We start from the raw sequence: 20,405 nt of genomic DNA on the forward strand, positions 1-20,405 counted from the left end.
ATGGGAGTTGGTAGAAGGCACTTCATGCCATCGAGGCCACCTCAGCCTCAAGTGACAGATATGGTTCTAGGAGAACCCCCAAGCTACGAACCTGCTTCTTCAGGGGGAGTGCAACCCCATCCAGAACAGGTTGAACAGCCACCATCCAGCCAGAAGAACCACCCACCAGCAACATCTCAGTCTTGTCTGGACTGAGTTTCAGTTTATTAGCCCTCATCCAGTCCATTGTCGCTGCCGGGCACAGGTTCAGCACATTCACAGCCTCACCTGATGAAGATGAAAAGGAGGAGTTGCGTGTCTTCAGCGTACTGATGACAAAGCACTCCAAAACTCCGGATGACCGCACCCAACAGTCTCATGTACATGTTAAACAGCATGGGAGACAAGACTGACCCCTGCGGAACCCCATACTGGAGAATCCATGAGGCCGAGCAATGTTCCCCAAGCACCACCTTCTGAAGCCGGCCCACCAAGTAGGAGCGGAACCCACTGCAATGCAGTGCCTCCCACTCCTAACTCAGCCAGACGTTCCAGAAGGATACCATGGTCAACGGTATCGAAAGCCACTGAGAGATCAAGGAGAATCAACAGTCACACTCCCCCTGTCTTTCTCCCGACATAGGTCATCATACAGGGCAACCAAGGCTGTTTCCGTGCCAAAACCAGGCCTGAAAACTGACTGAAATGGATCCAGATAATCAGTGTCATCCAAGAGTGTCTGGAGCTTGCCCACAACCACCCGCTCAAGGACCTTGCCCAGGAATGGAACATTTGCCACCAGCCTATAGTTGTTAAGATTTTCTGGGTCCAAGGAAGGTTTCTTCAGGAGTGGTCTCATTGCCGCCTCTTTCAGATGGCCCAGGACCATTCCCTATGGCAGCATTGTTGTAATAAGAGGACTGTTCACACTGTAATATCATGCTGAGTTCTGATTATACTTCTGAAGTATTTCCTGGGTCTAGAAATATTATGGTTAAATCACACCTTTCAAGTACCTAAAAATTACTAGCTTTGAAATGTTAGAAATCTATGCAATGGCAGCCAGAAGCTAAGGGTAAATCTCCAGCTGAGCTGCAATTGTAAACCGCCCAGAAACTTCAGCTATAGGGGGGTATATAAATTAATTAATTAAACAAATAAATAATAAAATAGACCAGCAAAGGGGTTCCAACTCCCAGTAGTTGAACAAGATAGACAGCCTTTTCTTTCCTCCCAAATTAGACAACTGAAATCAAGGGGGGAAACAGGAGTACCAAAGGGTTTGCGTGTGAGCTTCCAGAAACATCATCAGGTCCAAAACTGGGTGCAAGATAGTGAACATGGATTGGCCAATGTGATCATAACATGTCAGCACTTTATGATCTGCACTGGCTGCCAGTCTGTTTCCAGGCCAAATTCAAATTGCTGGTATTAAATTACAAAGCTCTAAACAGCTTAACAGCCTCGTGTGGCACAGAGCGGTAAAGCAGCAGTTTCTGCAGCCAAAACTCTCCCCACGGCCTGAGTTCGATCCCAGCGGAAGCTGGTTTCAGGCAGCCGGTTCGGGTCGACTCAGCCTTCCATCCTCCCGAGGTCGGTAAAATGAGTACCCAGCTAGCTGGGGGAAAGGTAATAATGGCTGGGGAAGGCAACGGCAAACCACCCCGCTATAAGGCCTGCCAAGAAAACGTCAGTGAAACCTGGCGTCCCTCCAAGAGTCAGCAATGACTCAGTGCTTGCACGAGAGGTTCCTTTCCTTCCAAACAGCTTGGGGCCAGGTTACCTCATGAATAATCTCCTTCCATATACAGTGCCTTGCATAAATATTCATCCCCCTTTGACTTGTACACATTTTGTTATATTACAACCTGGAATTAAAATGGAGTTAATTAGGATTTCTTCTTACTGATCTACGCAAAATAGTCCATATGTCAAAATGGGGAAAGAATCTACATATTTTACAAAATGATTTACAAATACAAAACTGAGAGGTCTTGATTGCGTAAATATTCACCGAAAAATAAGCTCTGGAGCAACCAACTGCCTTCACAAGTCACATAATTAGTTGAACGGAGTCCACTTGTGTGCAATTCAAGTACTACATGATCTCAGATAAAATACACCTGTTTCTGGAACGCCTCAGAGCCGTTGGAGTGCATATCTAAACAAATAGCATTATGAAGACCAAGGAGCTATCAAAACATGTCCAGGATAAAGTTCTGGAGAAGCACCAATCAGGATTGAGTTATAAAAAAAATCCCAAACTATAAAGATCCTTCCAGAGCACTGTTAAATCCATTATTACAAAATGGAAAGAATATGGCACAACCGAAACTCTGCCTAGAGAAGGCCGCCCAGGTAACTCAGTGACCAGGTAAGGAGGACATTAGTCAGAGAAGCAACAAGAGGCCAATGGTCACTCTGAAGGACTGGAGAGATCCATAGCTGAGATGGGAGAAACCATCCATGGGACATCTATCCCGCAGAAACTCCACAAAGCTGGGTTTTATGGAAGAGTGGTGAGAAAAAAATCATTGCTGGAAAAAAAACCCGTTTAAAATTCCATTTAGATTTTGCCAAAAGGTATGTGGGAGTCACAGCAAACATATGGAAAAGGGTTCTCTAGTCTGATGAGACCAAAATTGAACTTTTTGGCCTTACTGCAAAACGCTATGTGTGATGCAAAGCCAACAGTGCTCATCGCCCTGAGGCCCAGTATTGGGCAAAAGGCGCGATACAAATAAATATAACAACAACAACAACAACACCATCCCCACAGTGAAGCATGGTGAGCAGCAGCATGTTGTGGGGATGCATTTCCTCGGCAGAGCTGGTCAGGATTGAGGGCAAGATGGATGGAGCCAAATACAAGGGAATTCTAGAGGAAAACTTGCAATGGACCTGGGACTGGCCAAGGTTCACTTTCTAGCAGGACAATGGCCCTAAACACATAGCCAAAGTTACACTGGAGTGGTTTGAAAATAAGAACCTGGATGTCTTAGAATGGCCCAGGCAAAGTCCAACCTCAATCTGATTGAGAATCTTTGGCAAGACTTGAAAATCCAACCTGACAGAGCTTGAGCAATTTTGCTAAAAATTTTGCCAAGAAGTATTGCAAAGCTGGTAGAGATTTATCCAAAAAGACTCACAACTGTAAGTCCTGCCAAAGGTGCTTTTATTGACTCAGGAGGGCATTCATTTATACAACCAACAAAGGTCAGCTTGTGTTTAATTAACTTCTATGCCACAATAAAAAATATTTCATACCTTCAAAGTGTTAAGTAAATTGTGTAAATCAAATGATAAACATGCCAATTAATTCCATTTTAATTCCAAGCTGTAATACTACAAAATGTAGATAAGTCAAAGGGTGTGTGTGTGTATACTTATGCAAGGCACTGTAAATCTGACCCAACCCAGGTGCACCCACCAAATGATGTGAGACAGGTGGCTACTAAGGAGAAGGCCTTTTCAGTAGTGGCTCACCTGGCACTAAATTGTGGTATTTTCAATGCTAGGTGAAGACCATTTTATTTTCCCAGGCTTTTTAGCCGTTCAAGATTAAAAATTGCATTAGTGCATTTTAGATCTTTGCACTGCTGCAGGCTTTTACTCTGTTTTTTTACTTTGGTTTTATTCTGTTTTAAATGTTTTACTATGAATTTTATGGTTTTAAGTTTTGTTTACTGACCAGAGTTCCAGTACAGAAAACAAATTCCTGGGTTCAGAGGCACCTTGTTCTGTAATTCTACCTCCACTTCCTTGAGCCACCAGTTTGGCTCCAGTTGGAAGACCTCAGGATTCCATTGAAAAATAAAAATCCCCCAAAGCCTGAAGTTTTTGCATGTACCTCCAAATATAGAAAACCGGATCTCTAATGAATGGGTATTTGCAGAGGAAGCTGGGAATACAGTTTTAAAAGCTTTGGAATACTCACTTAGACTACTATTCTGAATAATTCTTTATTCCTTTCCCTTCCTTCTCCATTTGTACAACTTCCCCTAATTCATTTCTTTTTGTTAAGAGGTTAACTTTTAATAATGTGTGGGAATCTTAGGCTGCAATTCTATATCCACTTTCTTGGGAGTAAATCCCATTGAACTCAATAGCAGTTACTTCTGCGTAGACATGTACAGGTTTGTGCTCTTAAGATTAAATTTGTATACTTGATAGCGATACTTTTAAAAAATACTTAAGATGTGGTTGCAGCCTTTAAAAAAAAACCCTACCTAAATGCCACATATATGCCGACACCTTTGTCCTATTGTACCTTTTCTATGTCCACCCTCCTTTCTTCCCTTGTATTGAACATTCTCTGTCCTTTCCTCCATATCGCAAACACTATGGCTGCTCTGCAGGATGTTGGCTGATGAGCATTCATGCCTACAAGGACTACTGGATTCCACATTGTGTGTCTGAGGTCTTTTTTTTTCTTTTCTTTTTTTAAACTTTTTATTAAACATCAATACAAATCAATACATCAGTACAAATAAAACAATACTACATAATACACAATAATAGAAAATAAACATTTGATAACATATATCCTAACAATTCTATTAACATAATCATAATTAACATAAAAGTGCTCCCCCCACCCATGGGATCTTATTCATGTTTCCAAAATCTCATTGCTTCCTCTGGAGGTGTTTTCCCTCTCCCCTTTGATAAAACAAATTCTAGAAATTGTTTCCATATTCCCTCAAAATCATTCGTTTTAATCATTCCTCTTCTAACTTTGATATTACATGTTAATTTATCGTTAATAGCAATATCCCATATTTCTTTATACCAATCTTCTATATGATAATCCCATTGAACCTTCCAGTTTCTAGATATCATTAATCTTGCTGCTGTTAACAAATTTGTTATCAATTCTTTTGTCTCTTTATTACAATTCAGTTCTCCATATAATGATAACAATGCCACTATTGGTGTCTCTTCAATCTCCATTCCTAAAATTTCTTTTATCTCATTAAACACCATTTTCCATATTTTTTGTACAAATTCACATTCCCACCTCATATGTAAATATGTTCCTTTCTTTTGACAACCTCTCCAGCAGCTTGCTGAATTAATCTTATTTATTTTATTTAATCTTACCGGGGTTAGGTACCACCTCCATACAATCTTATAATAATTTTCTTTTATCCTCACAGACATATTTCTCAACACTCTTTGTTTCCATATCCCTTCCCAGCTCTGTTGCCCTATTTGTTCCTTCAAATCAGTTTCCCAAACCACCTTGCCTACACTTTCCGTCTCCCCCTTTTCCATTAATATTCTATATATTTCACTCGTTAACCATTTTATTAATTTATTTTCCCTTTTCTCAGTTTCTTTTTTTAAGATCAGCTCCTCAAATTTCGTAGTCGCTCTACACTCTCCATTGTCCTTTAGCCATTTCTTCGTACATTGTTCTAATTGAAGATAGTTTAAATTTCCCTCTTTTAATCTCTCCTTTAATTCTTCTCGAGTTCTCATCTTTTCTAGCCAATCTTTTAACTTTCTCTCTATTAAACTTTTCCCCAACTTGTCTTTCAAATTTCCCGGAAAGTTCCGCATCTTTATCACTGGTGATATTGGGGAAATACTCAGAAGTAAATCCTTTTTGTATACTCGCCATATTTCCCAGTGATTTTTTAAGAGGGGGTTCTCTATTTCTTCCCCCAATTTGTTTGCATAATCACTGAAAAAGATATTTTCTAATTTCCAATCTGTATCCTCTCTCTTTCTATCCTCCAACCAACTTAAATCTCCTAATCCTATCATACTTTTGACTACATGTCTCAACCTATTAGCTACGTAATATAATTTTAAGTCTGGGAGCCCTAGCCCTTTTTTTTGCATTACATACCAACTTTTTAAATTTAATCTCGCTTTTCTATCACCATTACAAAAATGATTTACTATACTTTGCCAGATTTTTAATTCTTTTTCTGATATTCTTATTGGCATAATTCTAAATAAGAAATTTACCTTTGGTAAAATCCTCATTTTTTTTAGGGCTATTCTTCCAAACCAAGATAAATTTATCCTTTTATATTTTTTCTAGTTTGCTCATAACTTCTTTTTTCAAACTATTTAAATTTTCCTTTTTAAAATCTTCTAAATTCTTAGTAAGCTTAGTTCCCAAATATTTTATTATTTCTTTAACTTTCATATTCTTCTCTTTACTCTCCCAATCTCTCTCCTCCTTTTTACTATAATTAAACATCATCTTGATTTTGTCCAATTTATTCTTAATCCCGTCACTTCCTCAAACTCCCTCAGATGATGTTTTATTCTATCCATTTTCTCTAATGGATTTTTAATTGTCAATACTGTGTCATCTGCTAACATATTTATTTTTATTTCCTCATTCCATCCTGCTCCCTCAATATCATCATCCTCTCTTATCACGTTCGCCAATAGTTCTATAACCAGTACAAATAAGACCGGTGAAAGCGGGCAAATGCAGGTTGCTTACCTGTAACTGTAGTTCTTCGAGTGGTCATCTATGCATTCACACATATGGGCTCTGCGCCAGTGCGGAGACCTAAACCGGAACCTCAAATAGCTTGGTATAACATTTTAGGCGGGAACCATCCCCCAGAGCTACTGCGCATGTGCACTCGGTTCCCGCCTATACCTCAGTTTACAGGAGTCCGACATTGTAGTCCCTTAAACATGTACATATATATATATATATATATATATATAAATACTTCTAAAGAGAAACACATTAAAGATATACCACCAAGAGGGGATGGTGGGCGGGTTGTGTGAATGCATAGATGACCACTCGAAGAACTACAGTTACAGGTAAGCAACCTGCATTTCTTCTTCGTGGTCTCTATGCATCACACATATGGGTGAATAACAAGCTGACATACCTGGAAGTGGGTTGGTGTGTCATCTTAGCACTTCGGAAAGGACGGCTCTACTAAACGAACAGTCCTGCCGTGCACGGGTGTCGAGGTTATAATGCTTGACAAACGTGGATGGAGTCGACCACGTTGCTGCCTTGCATACATCTCTTAGAGGGATTCCCCTGCTAAAAGCTACTGAAGTCACCATAGCTCTAGTTGAATGAGCTGTCACAGGTTCTGATAACTGTAGGCTTGACAGAGAATACGCCATTTCAATAGTTAAGGTTAACTATTAACCCTTACGGGGCTCCCCATAGCAAACAAAGAGCTGCTCAGTTTTCCTGAAGTTCTCAGTCCGGGCTTTGTAGAAAGCAAGAGCCCTTCTCACATCCAGCATGTGTAGCGTAGAGTCTACTGGTGTTGTAGGATTGGGGGAAAACGCAGGTAAGATGATGTCCTGTGTGGTATGAAACGTCGAGACCACCTTAGGAAGGAAGGCTATGTCCGTGCGGAGAACAACCTTATGAAAAATTGTGTAGGGAGGGTCGACCCTAAGTGCCCTGAGTTCACTTGCACGCCGTGCTGACGTTATCGCTATCAAAAAGGCAACTTTGAAGGATAGTAGTCTGAGGTCTATTGTAGCCATTGGCTCAAAAGGCTTCTTTGTTAGGGCATGTAGCACCACCGATAAGCTCCAGGAAGGAACTACATGTTTGGCTATCGGTGCTATATTCTTTAGTCCTCTCAAGAATTTTGTTGTCACAGGGTGAGAGAAAGGTGAGAAACCATCGATGCCTCGATGTGAAGCCGCAATCGCTGCTAGATGTTCTCTGATCGATGATAACTTCAGTCCTTGTTGGTGTAGCGATAGTAGGTATTGCAATATACTGACGAGCGTACAGGAATCCAGTTGAAAATTCTTGCCCATGGCAAAAATAGAAAATCTTTCCCATTTACTAGCATAGGACTTCCTGGTTGACAATTTACGCGACACTAACAGTATCTTGTCGACCGTTAGGGTTTCGGTATGGAGGAAGTGTGTGGGGTTATCCTCCACGCTGTTATCTTCAGTGTCGAGAGGTCTGGGTGATGAACTCTGCCTTCATCCCGGGTTAACAGCGTCGGTATCGATGGAAGTCTTATGTAGTTGTGGTTCGACATTCATAGAGCATGGGAGAACCACAGTTGTCAAGGCCACCAAGGAGCTATTAGAATTCAGTTCGACTTGTCCATCTGAATCTTGGCTAGCACCCTTGTTAGGAGTGGAAAGGGGGGAAACATGTAAAGTAAATTCCCCTTCTATGTTCTGGTGAACGCATCTCCTAGTGAGTCTTTTCCTTTGCCTGCTCTGCATACCGAGCATACCGAGTTGGCTTCTGTAGCGAAGACGTCGACCGCCGGCAGCCCCCAATATTGGAAGAGATCTTCCCTGGTCTTGGGATCGAGTTCCCACTCGTGGTCGGTATGGAAAGACCTGCTCAGGAAGTCCGCAACGGTGTTCTCCTTTCCTGCCACATGGACTGCGGCGATCAGCACACTTCGTCCTTCCACGATCGAGGTGAAGGCTTTCAGTGCCTTCTCTACTGCGAGTAGTTCGAGATGGTTGATATGTTCTCTTTCCTGACAATGTGCCTATCGGCCTTGAACAAGAAGGGAGTCGCAGTGGGCTCCCCATCCTATCAGGGAGGCATCGGTTGTAATTGTTCTTGATGGTGTCGAGGGATGGAAAGGCATCCCTTTGAGGAGATTCCTGTTTGATAGCCACCAGCTCAGGGATGATCGAACCGAAGGAGGTAGAGAGAGACGGGTTCGATGGGTGTCGGTACGGAGGTCGAAGGACCTGAGAAACCAATTTTGGAGGATTCTCATCAGTAACCTTGCAAATCTGATGACCGCGGTAGTCGCTGACATAAGTCCTAGTAACCTTTGGATCGTCCAGGCAGAGACCGACGGTCGACCCTTGACGTCGAGGATTAGCTTGCGTAAGGCTGCTGCTCTGGTTTTCGGGAGGCACGCTCTCCCGTCTAGGGATGATAAGGTGACTCCTATGAAGTCTATCTTTCGTTGTGGCGTCAAAATAGATTTCTCGAGGTTGACCCAGAGCCCTAGTATATCGAGGAGCTGTAGGGTCGTGGATATGTTCTCTTGGAGCGTGGTGTTGTCCTCTGCTACCAGCAGCTAATCGTCGATGTAAGGGTAGATGTAAATGCCTTGTTGTCTTAGGTGCGCGCAGACCACTGCCATGACCTTCGTGAATACTCGAGGAGCTGTCGCGAGGCTGAAGGAGAGAACAGTGAACTGGAATGGTTGATCTGTGACTGAAAGGTTACCGAAGCTCATAAAGACAACGGACACATACCCCTTTCTTCTCATCCATGTGGGAACAAATGATGTCGCCAAGCAGAGCTACGAAGAAATCATTTCAGACTTTGAAGTTCTGGGAAGGAAACTGAAGAACTTTGGGGCACAGGTAGTTTTCTCATCCATCCTCCCAGTTCTTGGAAGAGGATTAGAAAGGGAAAGAAAAATACTCCGGATGAACGACTGGCTTCGAAGGTGGTGCCGTCGGGAGAGTTTTGGATTCTGGGACCACGGGCTACGCTACTTGGAACATGGACTGCTGGCAAGAGATGGGTTGCACCTCACAAGGGCTGGAAAGAATGACTTCGGCCACAGCATGAAGAACTTCATCAGGAGGGCTTTAAACTGAATCTTACGGGGGTGGGAGACGTAAATTTTGAGGCAACAATGGATGAAGGCCAATGCACCACAGTACAGAGAACAGCTCCAACAGTGTCCCAAAATAGTGTCTGCAACAAGGTAGGAACAAAGCCAGACTATAAAACACATGGTCTTCGATGTCTATATACTAATGCCCAGAGCATGGGAAACAAACAGAATGAACTTGAACTCTTATTACATGAAGGCAAATACGACTTGATAGGTATAACTGAATCTTGGTGGGATGACTCCCATGACTGGAATATAGCAATTGAAGGATATAACTTGTTCAAAAAGAACAGAAGAAATAGAAAGGGAGGTGGAGTTGCACTATATGTTAAAAATACCTATCCCTGCACAGAAATACAGGCGGATGAGATTGGGAGCCCTGTCGAGAGCGTCTGGATTAAAATAAATGGGGCTAGGAATAAAAAGAATATGATAATCGGAGTCTACTACCGACCACCCAATCAAGGAGAAGACGAGGACAAAACTTTTGAGAAACAAATTACCAGTGTTTCAAGGAAGTGTGATGTAGTAGTGATGGGGGACTTCAATTACCCTGATATCTGTTGGGAGACCATTACTGCCAAAAGCGGCCCTTCCAAGAAATTCCTGACATGTATGGGTGATAACTTTCTCCTACAGAAAGTGGTGGAAGGAACTAGAGGATCGGCAATCCTTGACTTGTTATTGACCAATAGGGATGACTTAGTGGATAAAGTGGCAGTTACGGGAACTCTGGGGGAAAGTGACCACGTCATACTTGAATTCTTGATTATGAAGGAAACAAAAGTCGAGCGTAGCCATACACGTACTCTGGATTTTAGGAAAGCTGATTTTAATAAACTCAGAACTATAATAAGTAAGGTCCCGTGGAAAATGAGCCTAAAGAGAAAAGGAGTGCAGGATGGGTGGGAGTATCTAAAAAATGAAAATTTAAAGGCACAGTTACAAACAATTCCAACAAGGAGAAAAGATAGAAGACAACAGAGGAAACCAATTTGGCTCCACAAAAAGCTTACTGATGAACTGAAAACAAAAAGGGATACATATAGGAAGTGGAAGGAAGGCCAGGCTACAAAAGAAGAGTACAGACAAGTGGCGCAGAAGTGCCGAAATGGCGTCAGGAAGGCTAAAGCTGTGAATGAGCTGAGATTAGCGAGGGATGCTAAAAGCAATAAAAAGGCTTTCTTCAGATACGTGAGTAGTAAAAGACAGAGGAAAGAAATGGTGGTTCAACTGCTTAATGAGGATGGCAAATTGATAACAGATGACAAAGAAAAGGCTGAAGTGCTCAATTCCTACTTTGCCTCGGTCTTCTCCCAAAAGCGGGTCTATGACCCCCCTGGAAAAAGTGAAGCAGAAGTTGAGGGGGCAGGATTGCAGTTTGAGATTGATAAACAAATGGTCAAAGAACACCTAATTTCCTTGAATGAGTTCAAATCTTGGAACTGCATCCAAGAGTAATGAAGGAGCTGGCGGAAGAACTCTCAGAACCTTTGTCTATTATCTTTGCAAAATCATGGAAGACGGGTGAGGTGCCGGATGACTGGAGGAGGGCTAACGTTGTCCCTATCTTCAAAAAGGGCAAAAAGGAGGAACCTGGGAACTACAGACCAGTCAGTCTGACATCCATCCCTGGGAAAATTCTGGAGCAGATTATAAAGAAGTCAATCTGTAAACACCTTGAAATCTATGCAGTGATTACTAGAAGCCAACATGGATTTGTCAGGAACAAATCCTGTCAGACTAATTTGATCTCATTTTTTGATAGGATAACCTCCCTTGTGGACTGTGGGAATGCTGTGGACGTCATATATCTTGACTTCAGCAAAGCTTTTGACAAAGTACCACATGACAATCTGATTAACAAACTAGCTAAAAGTGGGCTAGATGGAACAACTATTAGGTGGATCCACAGTTGGCTACAGAATCGGACTCAAAGAGTACTTATCAATGGAACCTTCTCAAACTGGGGAGAGGCAACGAGTGGGGTGCCGCAGGGCTCAGTCCTGGGCCCAGTGCTCTTCAACATTTTTATTAATGATTTGGACGAGGAGGTGCAGGGAACGCTGATCAAATTTGCAGATGACACCAAATTGGGTGGGATAGCTAATACCCTGGAAGACAGAAACAAACTTCAAAGTGATCTTGATAGGCTGGAGTGCTGGGCTGAAAACAACAGAATGAAATTTAATAGGGATAAATGCCAAGTTCTACATTTAGGGAATAGAAACCAAATGCACAGTTACAAGATGGGGGACACTTGGCTCAGCAATACTACAAACGAGAAAGATCTTGGAATTGTTGTAGATCACAAGCTGAATATGAGCCAACAGTGCGATATGGCTGCAAGAAAGGCAAATGCTATTTTGGGCTGCATTAATAGAAGTATAGCTTCCAAATCACGTGAGGTACTGGTTCCTCTCTATTCGGCCCTGGTTAGGCCTCATCTAGAGTATTGCGTCCAGTTCTGGGCTCCACAATTCAAGAAGGACGCAGACAAGCTGGAGCGTGTTCAGAAGAGGGCAACCAGGATGATCAGAGGTCTAGAAACAAAGCCCTATGAAGAGAGACTGAAAGAACTGGGCATGTTTAGCCTGGAGAAGAGAAGATTGAGGGGAGACATGATAGCAGTCTTCAAATACTTAAAAGGTTGTCACACAGAGGAGGGCCAGGATCTCTTCTCGATCCTCCCAGAGTGCAGGACACGGAATAACGGGCTCAAGTTAAAGGAAGCCAGATTCCGGCTGGACATCAGGAAAAACTTCCTGACTGTTAGAGCAGTGCGACAATGGAATCAGCTACCTAGGGAGGTTGTGGGCTCTCCCACACTAGAGGCCTTCAAGAGGCAGCTGGACAACCATCTGTCAGGGATGCTTTAGGGTGGATTCCTGCATTGAGCAGGGGGTTGGACTCGATGGCCTTGTAGGCCCCTTCCAACTCTGCTATTCTATGATTCTATGATCTCCCACTGAAAAGCGGAGGAAGGGTTGATCTGACTTCCTGATGGAGATGTGGAAACAGGCATCTTTCAGATCTATAACTGCGAACCAAACCCCTTGTGCAACAGCTGGAGAATAGATGCAACCGTAGTCATACGGAATTTCTTGGGGGTGATAAAGGTGTTTACTTGCCTCAAGTCCAATATTGGTCGAAGACCCCCATCCTTTTTGGGGACTGTAAAATAACGGGAAAAGAATCCTTGATTGATCTGGGTTGTTGGTACACAGGAGATAGCTCCCTTTTGCATAAGGGTCTGTTCTTCATGAAGAAGCTGGATCGATGGTTTTTCACTCCCGAAAAAGGAGGAGGGGTATCAAACTCAATGTGGTATCCATTGCGGATGATGGTAAGTACCCAAGAGTCCGTCGTTATATTTTCCCATTGTTGGATAAAGGGGTAAAGTCGGTTCCCAAATGGTGGTGGGTATGGGGGAGAGGAGTCAAAGACGCTGTTTCTTCCCGAAAACAGGCTGGCGTCTGGCGGATTGGTAGTGAGATGGGTATGTCCGTTTCTTCTGCAGTTGTTGTTGTTGCTGTCTAGGTTGTCTGTCATATTGAAAATGTTGCTGTTGCATAAATGGTTGTTTTATCCAGCGCCTTGGTTTATATTGAGTGACTGGGGCCGAGAAACCCATTCTCTTTGCTGTCGTGCGAGCCTTATGAATGGAGTCCATGGCCTCATCAGTCTTTGCATTGAAGAGTCCCTCGCCGTCGAAAGGCAGGTTCTCAATGCGAGATTTAGTTTCGTGGCTTAGTCCTGCAGATCTTAGCCAAGCATGTCTGCGTAGTGCTATGGCTCCCATCATTGCTTTAGAGTGGCAGTCAGTCTGGTGTCTAGCGGTGCTAAGCTGTTGTTTGGCAATGGCTGATGCCTCTGCTTGGAAAACTCTGGCAAGTTCTCTTTTATCCTCAGGTAGGTAATCGCATAGGGAGCCGATTTTGTCCCATAAAAATACCTGGTACCGTGCCATCGTGGCTTGGTATGTGGCAGCGCGTACACCGAGCAAGGTAGAAGTGTAAATTTTTCTGCCCAAAAAGTCTAATTTTCTGCCTTCTTTATCTACAGGTGCTGAGTGGATTTTTTGAGATTTCCCCTATGAAGATTCCACGATAATGGAATTAGGTTTAGGGTGTTGGAAGAGGAACTCGGCATCCTTTTCCTGGATTCTATACATCGCCTCGAGGCGCTTGGACGTCGGTTGCGTCGACAATGGGGTTTTCCATGACAGCTGGGCAGTTCGATGCAAGATAGGTGGGAAAGGAATGGCCACTGGGGCATTCGCCTCGGTGTGGAGGACATCGTATATTGGGTCGTCTAGTGCCTCCAAGGGTTGTTGTGTCTCGAGTCCCAGTGATTGCGCCGTTCTTAGAATGTGCTCAGCAAAACGGCTCATGTCTTCGGATGGAGATGCAGGGTCTTGTCAGTTAACCGCAGCGTCAGGTGATGGAGTGGAAGGGGCTGGAGACACCACAGAGTCTGAATCTGACTGGTAGCCCTCTTCTGGGGATAGCGAACGAGGTGCTTGTTGGGGCGATGCTGGTCGAGGTTGGATCGCTTGCTCGGGTTGAGTCAGTAGCAGCGCAGGGATAGTTGCGGTATTCAGTACCATGGCGATGTGCTCTCGTATCGACGGCTCGTCGATGGCGATGGCGCGTACGTTGTAGGCGGCGCCATAGGGCCAGGAAACATTCTGGAGGTCGGTGGAGGTTGTGCAAAACACGTCTCCGCAGGGTACCGATGTTGGTACCGATAATCTTCTTGGAGGTAAGTGCGTGGCCTGTAATACTCCCAATCGCACCAATCATGTTGTCTGGGTGAATCAGAATAGGTGGAGGCTCTGTCCCAGTCTGAACGCGGCGAGTGTGATCGTTCCCTCTGGGTTACAGGTCTTGGTGACCTAAACCTATCTGGGGGTGCTGGAGCAGGGGGCGATCTTTGGTGCCTGTCGTATTCCATGGGATCTAGGTCCCTAGGAGCTGTTACATGTTGCACAGACCTTGTTGGTGTCGAGTCCCTGATTTCTCCTTCAGATATAGAGTCTAGGGTCCTCGGTATCGAGGTCGGTACTGACGGTCGGCTCTGTACTGCAGCAGTCAGTACCATGGATGGTATCGAAGGTCCGCATGGAGAGGAGGATTTCTGAGAGTCCTTCCTCTTTTTCTGCATTTCAGCAGACTTTGGCATCCGGGCTTTTTTTGATATTTTCTTAGCCACGGAAATAGCCAGAGAGCGACCAGGCGTGAGGGGTATCCCAACCCTATTTTCTGCCATGGTAGTTTCAGAGATAACAAACGACTGTATGTCAGAGCTCTGTTCTTCTTCGATGATAGGTTGTGTCGTCGCCTTCTTCGAAGTGGGTGGTTTATCCATGTCTTTATGTCTCAGGGTGTCAGTAGCCTTGAGGGCTTTTTCCCACAGTATGGCCCGATTTTTGCAGGTTTGTTTAGTGAAAGACATGCTTTACATTGAGCTAAGAAGAGCCAAAAAGGAGGAAGTTGGAAAAACGCTAAGAGGTCGGTTCCTACAGTCTTACCACAATGGCGGACGACGAAGAACTGAGGTATAGGCGGGAACCGAGTGTACATGCGCAGTAGCACTGGGGGATGGTTCCCGCCTAAAATGTTATACCAAGCTATTTGAGGTTCCGGTTTAGGTCTCCGTGCAGGCGCAGAGCCCATATGTGTGATGCATAGAGACCACGAAGAAGAACCTTGTCTTGTTCCTCGGGCAAGTTGTATTTTTTCTGTAATTCCATCATTTACAACTACTGAAGCTGAATTTTGTGAATATAATTGTTCTATTAGACCTTTAAATCTTTCCCCAAATCCCATCTTTTCTATTATCATCTTTAGTGCTGGCCAACTCACACAATCAAACGCTTTGAATATGTCTAAAGCTATTATTCCTGCTTTTTTCTTTCTCTTTTTTATCTCCTGTGTTAAATTTAGAACTCTTCGAACCAAATTATGCATTTGTCTTCCCGCTACAAAGCCACACTGATCCTTCCTAATATAATTACCTACAAATGTGTTCATTCGCTTCGCCATTATAGCTGATAAAAATTTTGCATCTTGATTTATTAATGAAATAGCTCTGTAGGAATCTGGGACTGTTAAGTCCTTATCCGGCTGTGTGTCTGAGGTCTGAACTGATGCAAAAGTCTGGACTTGTAAGTCTCCTCTTGTTTCGCCTTGTATATTTGCTAATTAACAAGGCCCTGATAGTATCCTATTCTGTGTACTGCTTAACAGACACAAATCACAGCTTTGGTACTTCTCTACAGTACAAAGGCCACATACTGCAAGAACACCACACACACACCAAATCTAATTGTCTCCACGGCAAGGCTACAAGATTGCTATGAATTTTCATCAATTCAAGAGTTTATCCAAGGATCTTTACCTAAGATATTGAAGCTTGGATCTGTTTAATAATCAATTAAGCCTTTCAGGATACAAGGCAGACCTCAACTGCTCATTTTTGCTTTCACATTGCTCAACACACTGTTTGCAATCTTCTTAAACAAGCAGATATTGAGACATTAACAAATGCAACCACCTGCTTCATGGGAAAAATGTGCATGTTAGGCTGAGATCTAACGTCCATGGATTGATCCCCTGCATGTTAAATGACTGCCAATTTGTAAATTAAGAAATGAGCAATTCTTTTGAGGGTCTTCATACAGTTGAGTTTAACTGCCCAGTTCTCCAGCAATGAAATGGATACAAGTCTAAGAGCCCAGAAGGATTTCTGCTGGCATCTCAATCACACCCAATCTCAATCACACATCTCAATCACACACTTATGAGGCTCCCACACAAGCAGCAAGCTGTGACAGACACTCAAATGAGACCTTTATTTATTTTATTTGGACTCCACTTTTCTACCAAAAAAATGGCATTCAAGGCCACTTACAATCATAAATAAAACTGGATTAGAACAATAAAACAAATATATTTGAACACAATTAAAAACATAATAATAACAGAACAAAAACATCCAACCCAATAGACCCACTTTGTTGAGGACACACCCAGCTAGGACACAGTTACTGTTCACACACCTCTGCTAGATTCTTGAGGGTGATTTCAGTACTCAATTAAAAAAACTCAGATCTCAGATCAAAATACCTAAAAGGCTTGCCTCAGGCACAGAGGCATCCCAAGTCAAAATTCATGCCTGGAAGTGGGAAGATGTCAGCAGATGACAGTTTTCCACAATGGGGGAGGGGGGCAGTGACACTCAAAACGGTGTGGGCAGAAGAACTCCAGGCAAGCTTCTTTCTTAGCAGTGGTTGACCAATAAACTTTAAAGGTATAGGAATGCAGAGGCTGAGCTTTGAAGCACTTTCTTCCAGCCTTAAGATGACTCACCTTCGCCTTCTCACTTGGCTCACTGGCTGTTCCGTAAGAGGTGTTGTGCAGCTCCTTGGAGACGACACACAGAAATTCAGCCTGGTCTTCATTCCCATAGTTATAGGAGGATCCAATGCTGACTAGCTGGAACAGAAAAGAGAGGCTCAGGATGGTTGAACTGCATGGGGCCCAAAGCTCTTGTCACAACTTGAAAAAGGGCTTAATCCAAACCCCGAGAGACAACATTGTGAGTTGCTAAATAAAGGTGGAATTCTCTTTCTAGTTGCCCAGAGGTAACTAGGGAAGAACAACCTGTCACTACTTTTATTCATGTTCAGGCAAGAGAGTAGCTTTGTTACTCTATGAATATTGAAGACCTTGGTGTTCCACATATAAATCTACATAAATGCTCAATGGAACCATTAAGTCCTGACCACCTGTGAAGTCCCCAAAAACCAAGCCTTCTAGCAATACTGCAAGGAAGCCTATAGCAATCAACATGGTCTTTACAAAATATTGGCCGAGAAAAGAGAGTTGTGGGGAAAACACACTTTTCTTTGCCCCTGGTGAGCTATTCCTCATTGCAGGGACAGTTTTGATAGATCCCAGAGATCTTGCTTGTTTCAATCAATATCCTCAAGATCTCTATCACCTTCCCCACCACCAGCAACACACTCTCGGTGCTCACAGAGAATGACACATCTTCAGCCCCCACAGCCAACTGTGGTGTTTGCCTAAACAAATGCTCATTATTAGACTCCTGTTTGCTACTTCAATATTGACCACATGTATTGCTGATGGAGCATTTTGACTAACAAACATCACAAAATGGCTACAGCTTAAAGCCTATTTTCTGCACCACCGCACATACCCAAGCCGTTAACAGTTCTTATTGCAACTTGCTGAGACATGCCTGAGCATTCCCAGATGACTGCCATGCAAACCCAAGAGTTCTCCATTGTGCAAAAGGAAAAAAAGGGAAAAAAAGAATGTAGAACAAGTGGGTTGCCTAGATTTCAAGAATGAGCTTGGCCCCTCACTGGAGGAAAGGAAGGGGCATGTACTGGATTCTTCTCCACAAGAAAGCCCAGAACTGGTGAAACACAGTGGTTATGAATTCCAAGTGTGGAAGACCCTGCTTCAAATGTCATTCAGGTACAAATTCACTGGGTGCATCAGATGAAGTGGAGAAGTGCAGGCACTCTTGGAGGATACTGATTATCTAGACCCATTCCAGTCTGGGTTCCGATCTGGTTACGGGACTGAATCAGCCTTGGTCGCCCTGATGTTTTTGCTTCTTTTAAAATTTTGTTTTAACTGTTTTATTCTGTTTTCATTTTCATTTTATCTTGTACACCGCTCCGAAATTTTTCAATGGGGAGCGGTATATAAATATTCTAAATAAATAAATAATAAATAATAAATAAATGTCTATGAAAACTTTTACAAGAAAAATTTGTTGGGCAAATTTGTTGTTGTGTTACATTTGGTAGCCTTAGATAAGCTTAAGCACCTTCCCCAACCCTCAATATGGAAATAATGTCGTAAGGATGGCAGATATCATATGTGAAGCACTTTGAGGATTTTTAAAAAACTGTTGTATGAATGTTATATATTATTATTATTACTCCTCCTTCTCTATACTACTACTACTACTACTACATTTATTTGTTACCTGCCTCTCCCTTTGGATCGAGTCGGGGCACAACACAAATGCAACATCATACAACTAATTAAAACATTTAAAACCAATACATCACTAAAAGCAGCACATCATTAAAAGGCAGATTTAAAATTCAAGTGGGTAGGCCTGCTGGAAGAGATCAGTCTTTATGTCTTTCTTAAATTCTGGAAGTTGACGAATCTCTCCCAGCAACCCATTCCACAAACTGGGAGTGGCAGAAGAAAAGGTCCTCTGGGTAATAGTTGTCAGCCTTATTTTTGTTGGCTGGAGTAAATTCTTCCCAGACGACCTGAGTGTGCAGAGCGGATTGTACAGGAGAAGGCGATCCCGCAGGTAGCCTGAACCCAAACCATGTAGGGCTTTAAAGGTGATAACCAATACTTTATACTTTGCCTGGAAACTAATTGGCAGCCAGTGAAGAAATTTTAAAACTGGTGTAATGTGGTCACCTCTAGGTGTACCAGTGACCAGCCTGGCTGCCATATTTTGGACTAATTGAAGTTTCCGGAGTAGGCACAAAGGTAGCCCTATGTAGAGCGCATTGCAGAAGTCGAGCCTCGAAGTTACCAGTGCGTACACTACCGTCTTTAGGCCTTCCGACTCTAGGAAGGGGCGCAGCTGGTGTATCAGCAGAAGCTGATAGTAGGCACTCCTGGCCGTCGTATCTATCTGGGCTGTCATTTGGAGGACGGCTCCAGAAGCACCCCCAAGCTGCGGACACAATCTTTCAGGGGGAGTGTAACCCCATCCAGAACTGGCTGACACACCTCCAAACCCAGGTTAGATAATAGTAAGCTATGTCTGAATTTCCTAGCAGTTCTAGGAGCAGGGTCCACAAAGAAGTTTGTATTGACCCCTTGTCAAGGTTCTTCCTTTATCTGGACCCTTTGATCTGCTCCTTAAAGATGTTTTGCCTCTTTAAGAGCCCTTCTCATCTGATGTCAAGTTTCTACCTTCCCCTCTTAGTAACGTGGGGTTTAGGCTTTAGGCATAGTGCAAATGACGCTCCTGAAGTCACTAGGTTTTAACAACGAATATTTACTAGATTATATGACATAAGGCAAAGACAGATGAACTTAAGGTATTTACTTAAACAGAGCTGTAAGACTTTAAAAGGCATAAAAGGAATAAAAACGCAGATTCCTCTAGCCTAGCTACTCTTTCACTTGTAGGCTTTGGCTTAAAGTCCCTTCCAGCTTTCTCCTGGCTGTTCTTCTTCAGAGTCTCTCTCTCTGTAGTTCTTCCTCTCTCTCCTCCTGAACAGTTAACTCTACCCCTTTTTATACCCTCCCCCAGAACTAAAACCAAACGATTAGGTAACCTAAAACTGGGGAAATGAAACTTAACTCCTTTAGGGGGAAAATGAAACTCAAGAATGCCCCCTCCCATCAAGAGATTTTTTGAGCCTTCAGGCTTAAACCAAACTCAAGCCTGTGTAGGCCTCAAACCTTCACACCCCTTCAAGCAACTTCCACAACACCTGAACCATTCACTTATTGTTCTCTTACCTGTTCAAATTTCCAGCCATCGGACATGGTGGAAACCATCTGGGTCAGCTCCTCTTCCTGGCATTGCAGCACTCTGTAAACATGCTTGACTGGCACCTATGGTGAGACACACAAAAGACTGGAGGGACAGGAGGCAGGAAACTAACAGCCAATTGATTCCGTCTTGCCAATTGATTCCTGGTCTTCTAAAGCAGCTCTCCTGACTCCTTCCCCATTCCCACTGGGATTGAGAATGCAAGAAAGTCTACTGGAATCTGCCCAGGCAGCTACACTCTACAAAGGACATAGCTACTGCTCT

General features: G+C 43.3%; 2 protein-coding genes across 2 annotated transcripts in view; both read right to left on the reverse strand.

Moving 5' to 3' along the window:
* The window catches only part of LOC134410239 (BTB/POZ domain-containing protein KCTD5-like), an 89,440-nt gene that overhangs the window by 35,963 nt on the left and 33,072 nt on the right, over window positions 1–20,405 (reverse strand). Inside the window, exons 4-5 of the mRNA XM_063143410.1 lie at window positions 20,108–20,203; window positions 16,934–17,059 (exon numbers count right to left, since the gene is read on the reverse strand). Of these exons, the coding sequence (XP_062999480.1) occupies window positions 16,934–17,059; window positions 20,108–20,203 (222 nt within the window). The remainder of the gene's footprint in view (window positions 1–16,933; window positions 17,060–20,107; window positions 20,204–20,405) is intronic.
* Window positions 1–20,405, reverse strand: part of KDM8 (lysine demethylase 8) — a 402,374-nt gene that overhangs the window by 430 nt on the left and 381,539 nt on the right. The window lies entirely within an intron of this gene.

The sequence above is a fragment of the Elgaria multicarinata genome, chromosome 17, assembly GCF_023053635.1.
Source record: "Elgaria multicarinata webbii isolate HBS135686 ecotype San Diego chromosome 17, rElgMul1.1.pri, whole genome shotgun sequence".
NCBI classification, from domain to species: domain Eukaryota; kingdom Metazoa; phylum Chordata; class Lepidosauria; order Squamata; family Anguidae; genus Elgaria; species Elgaria multicarinata.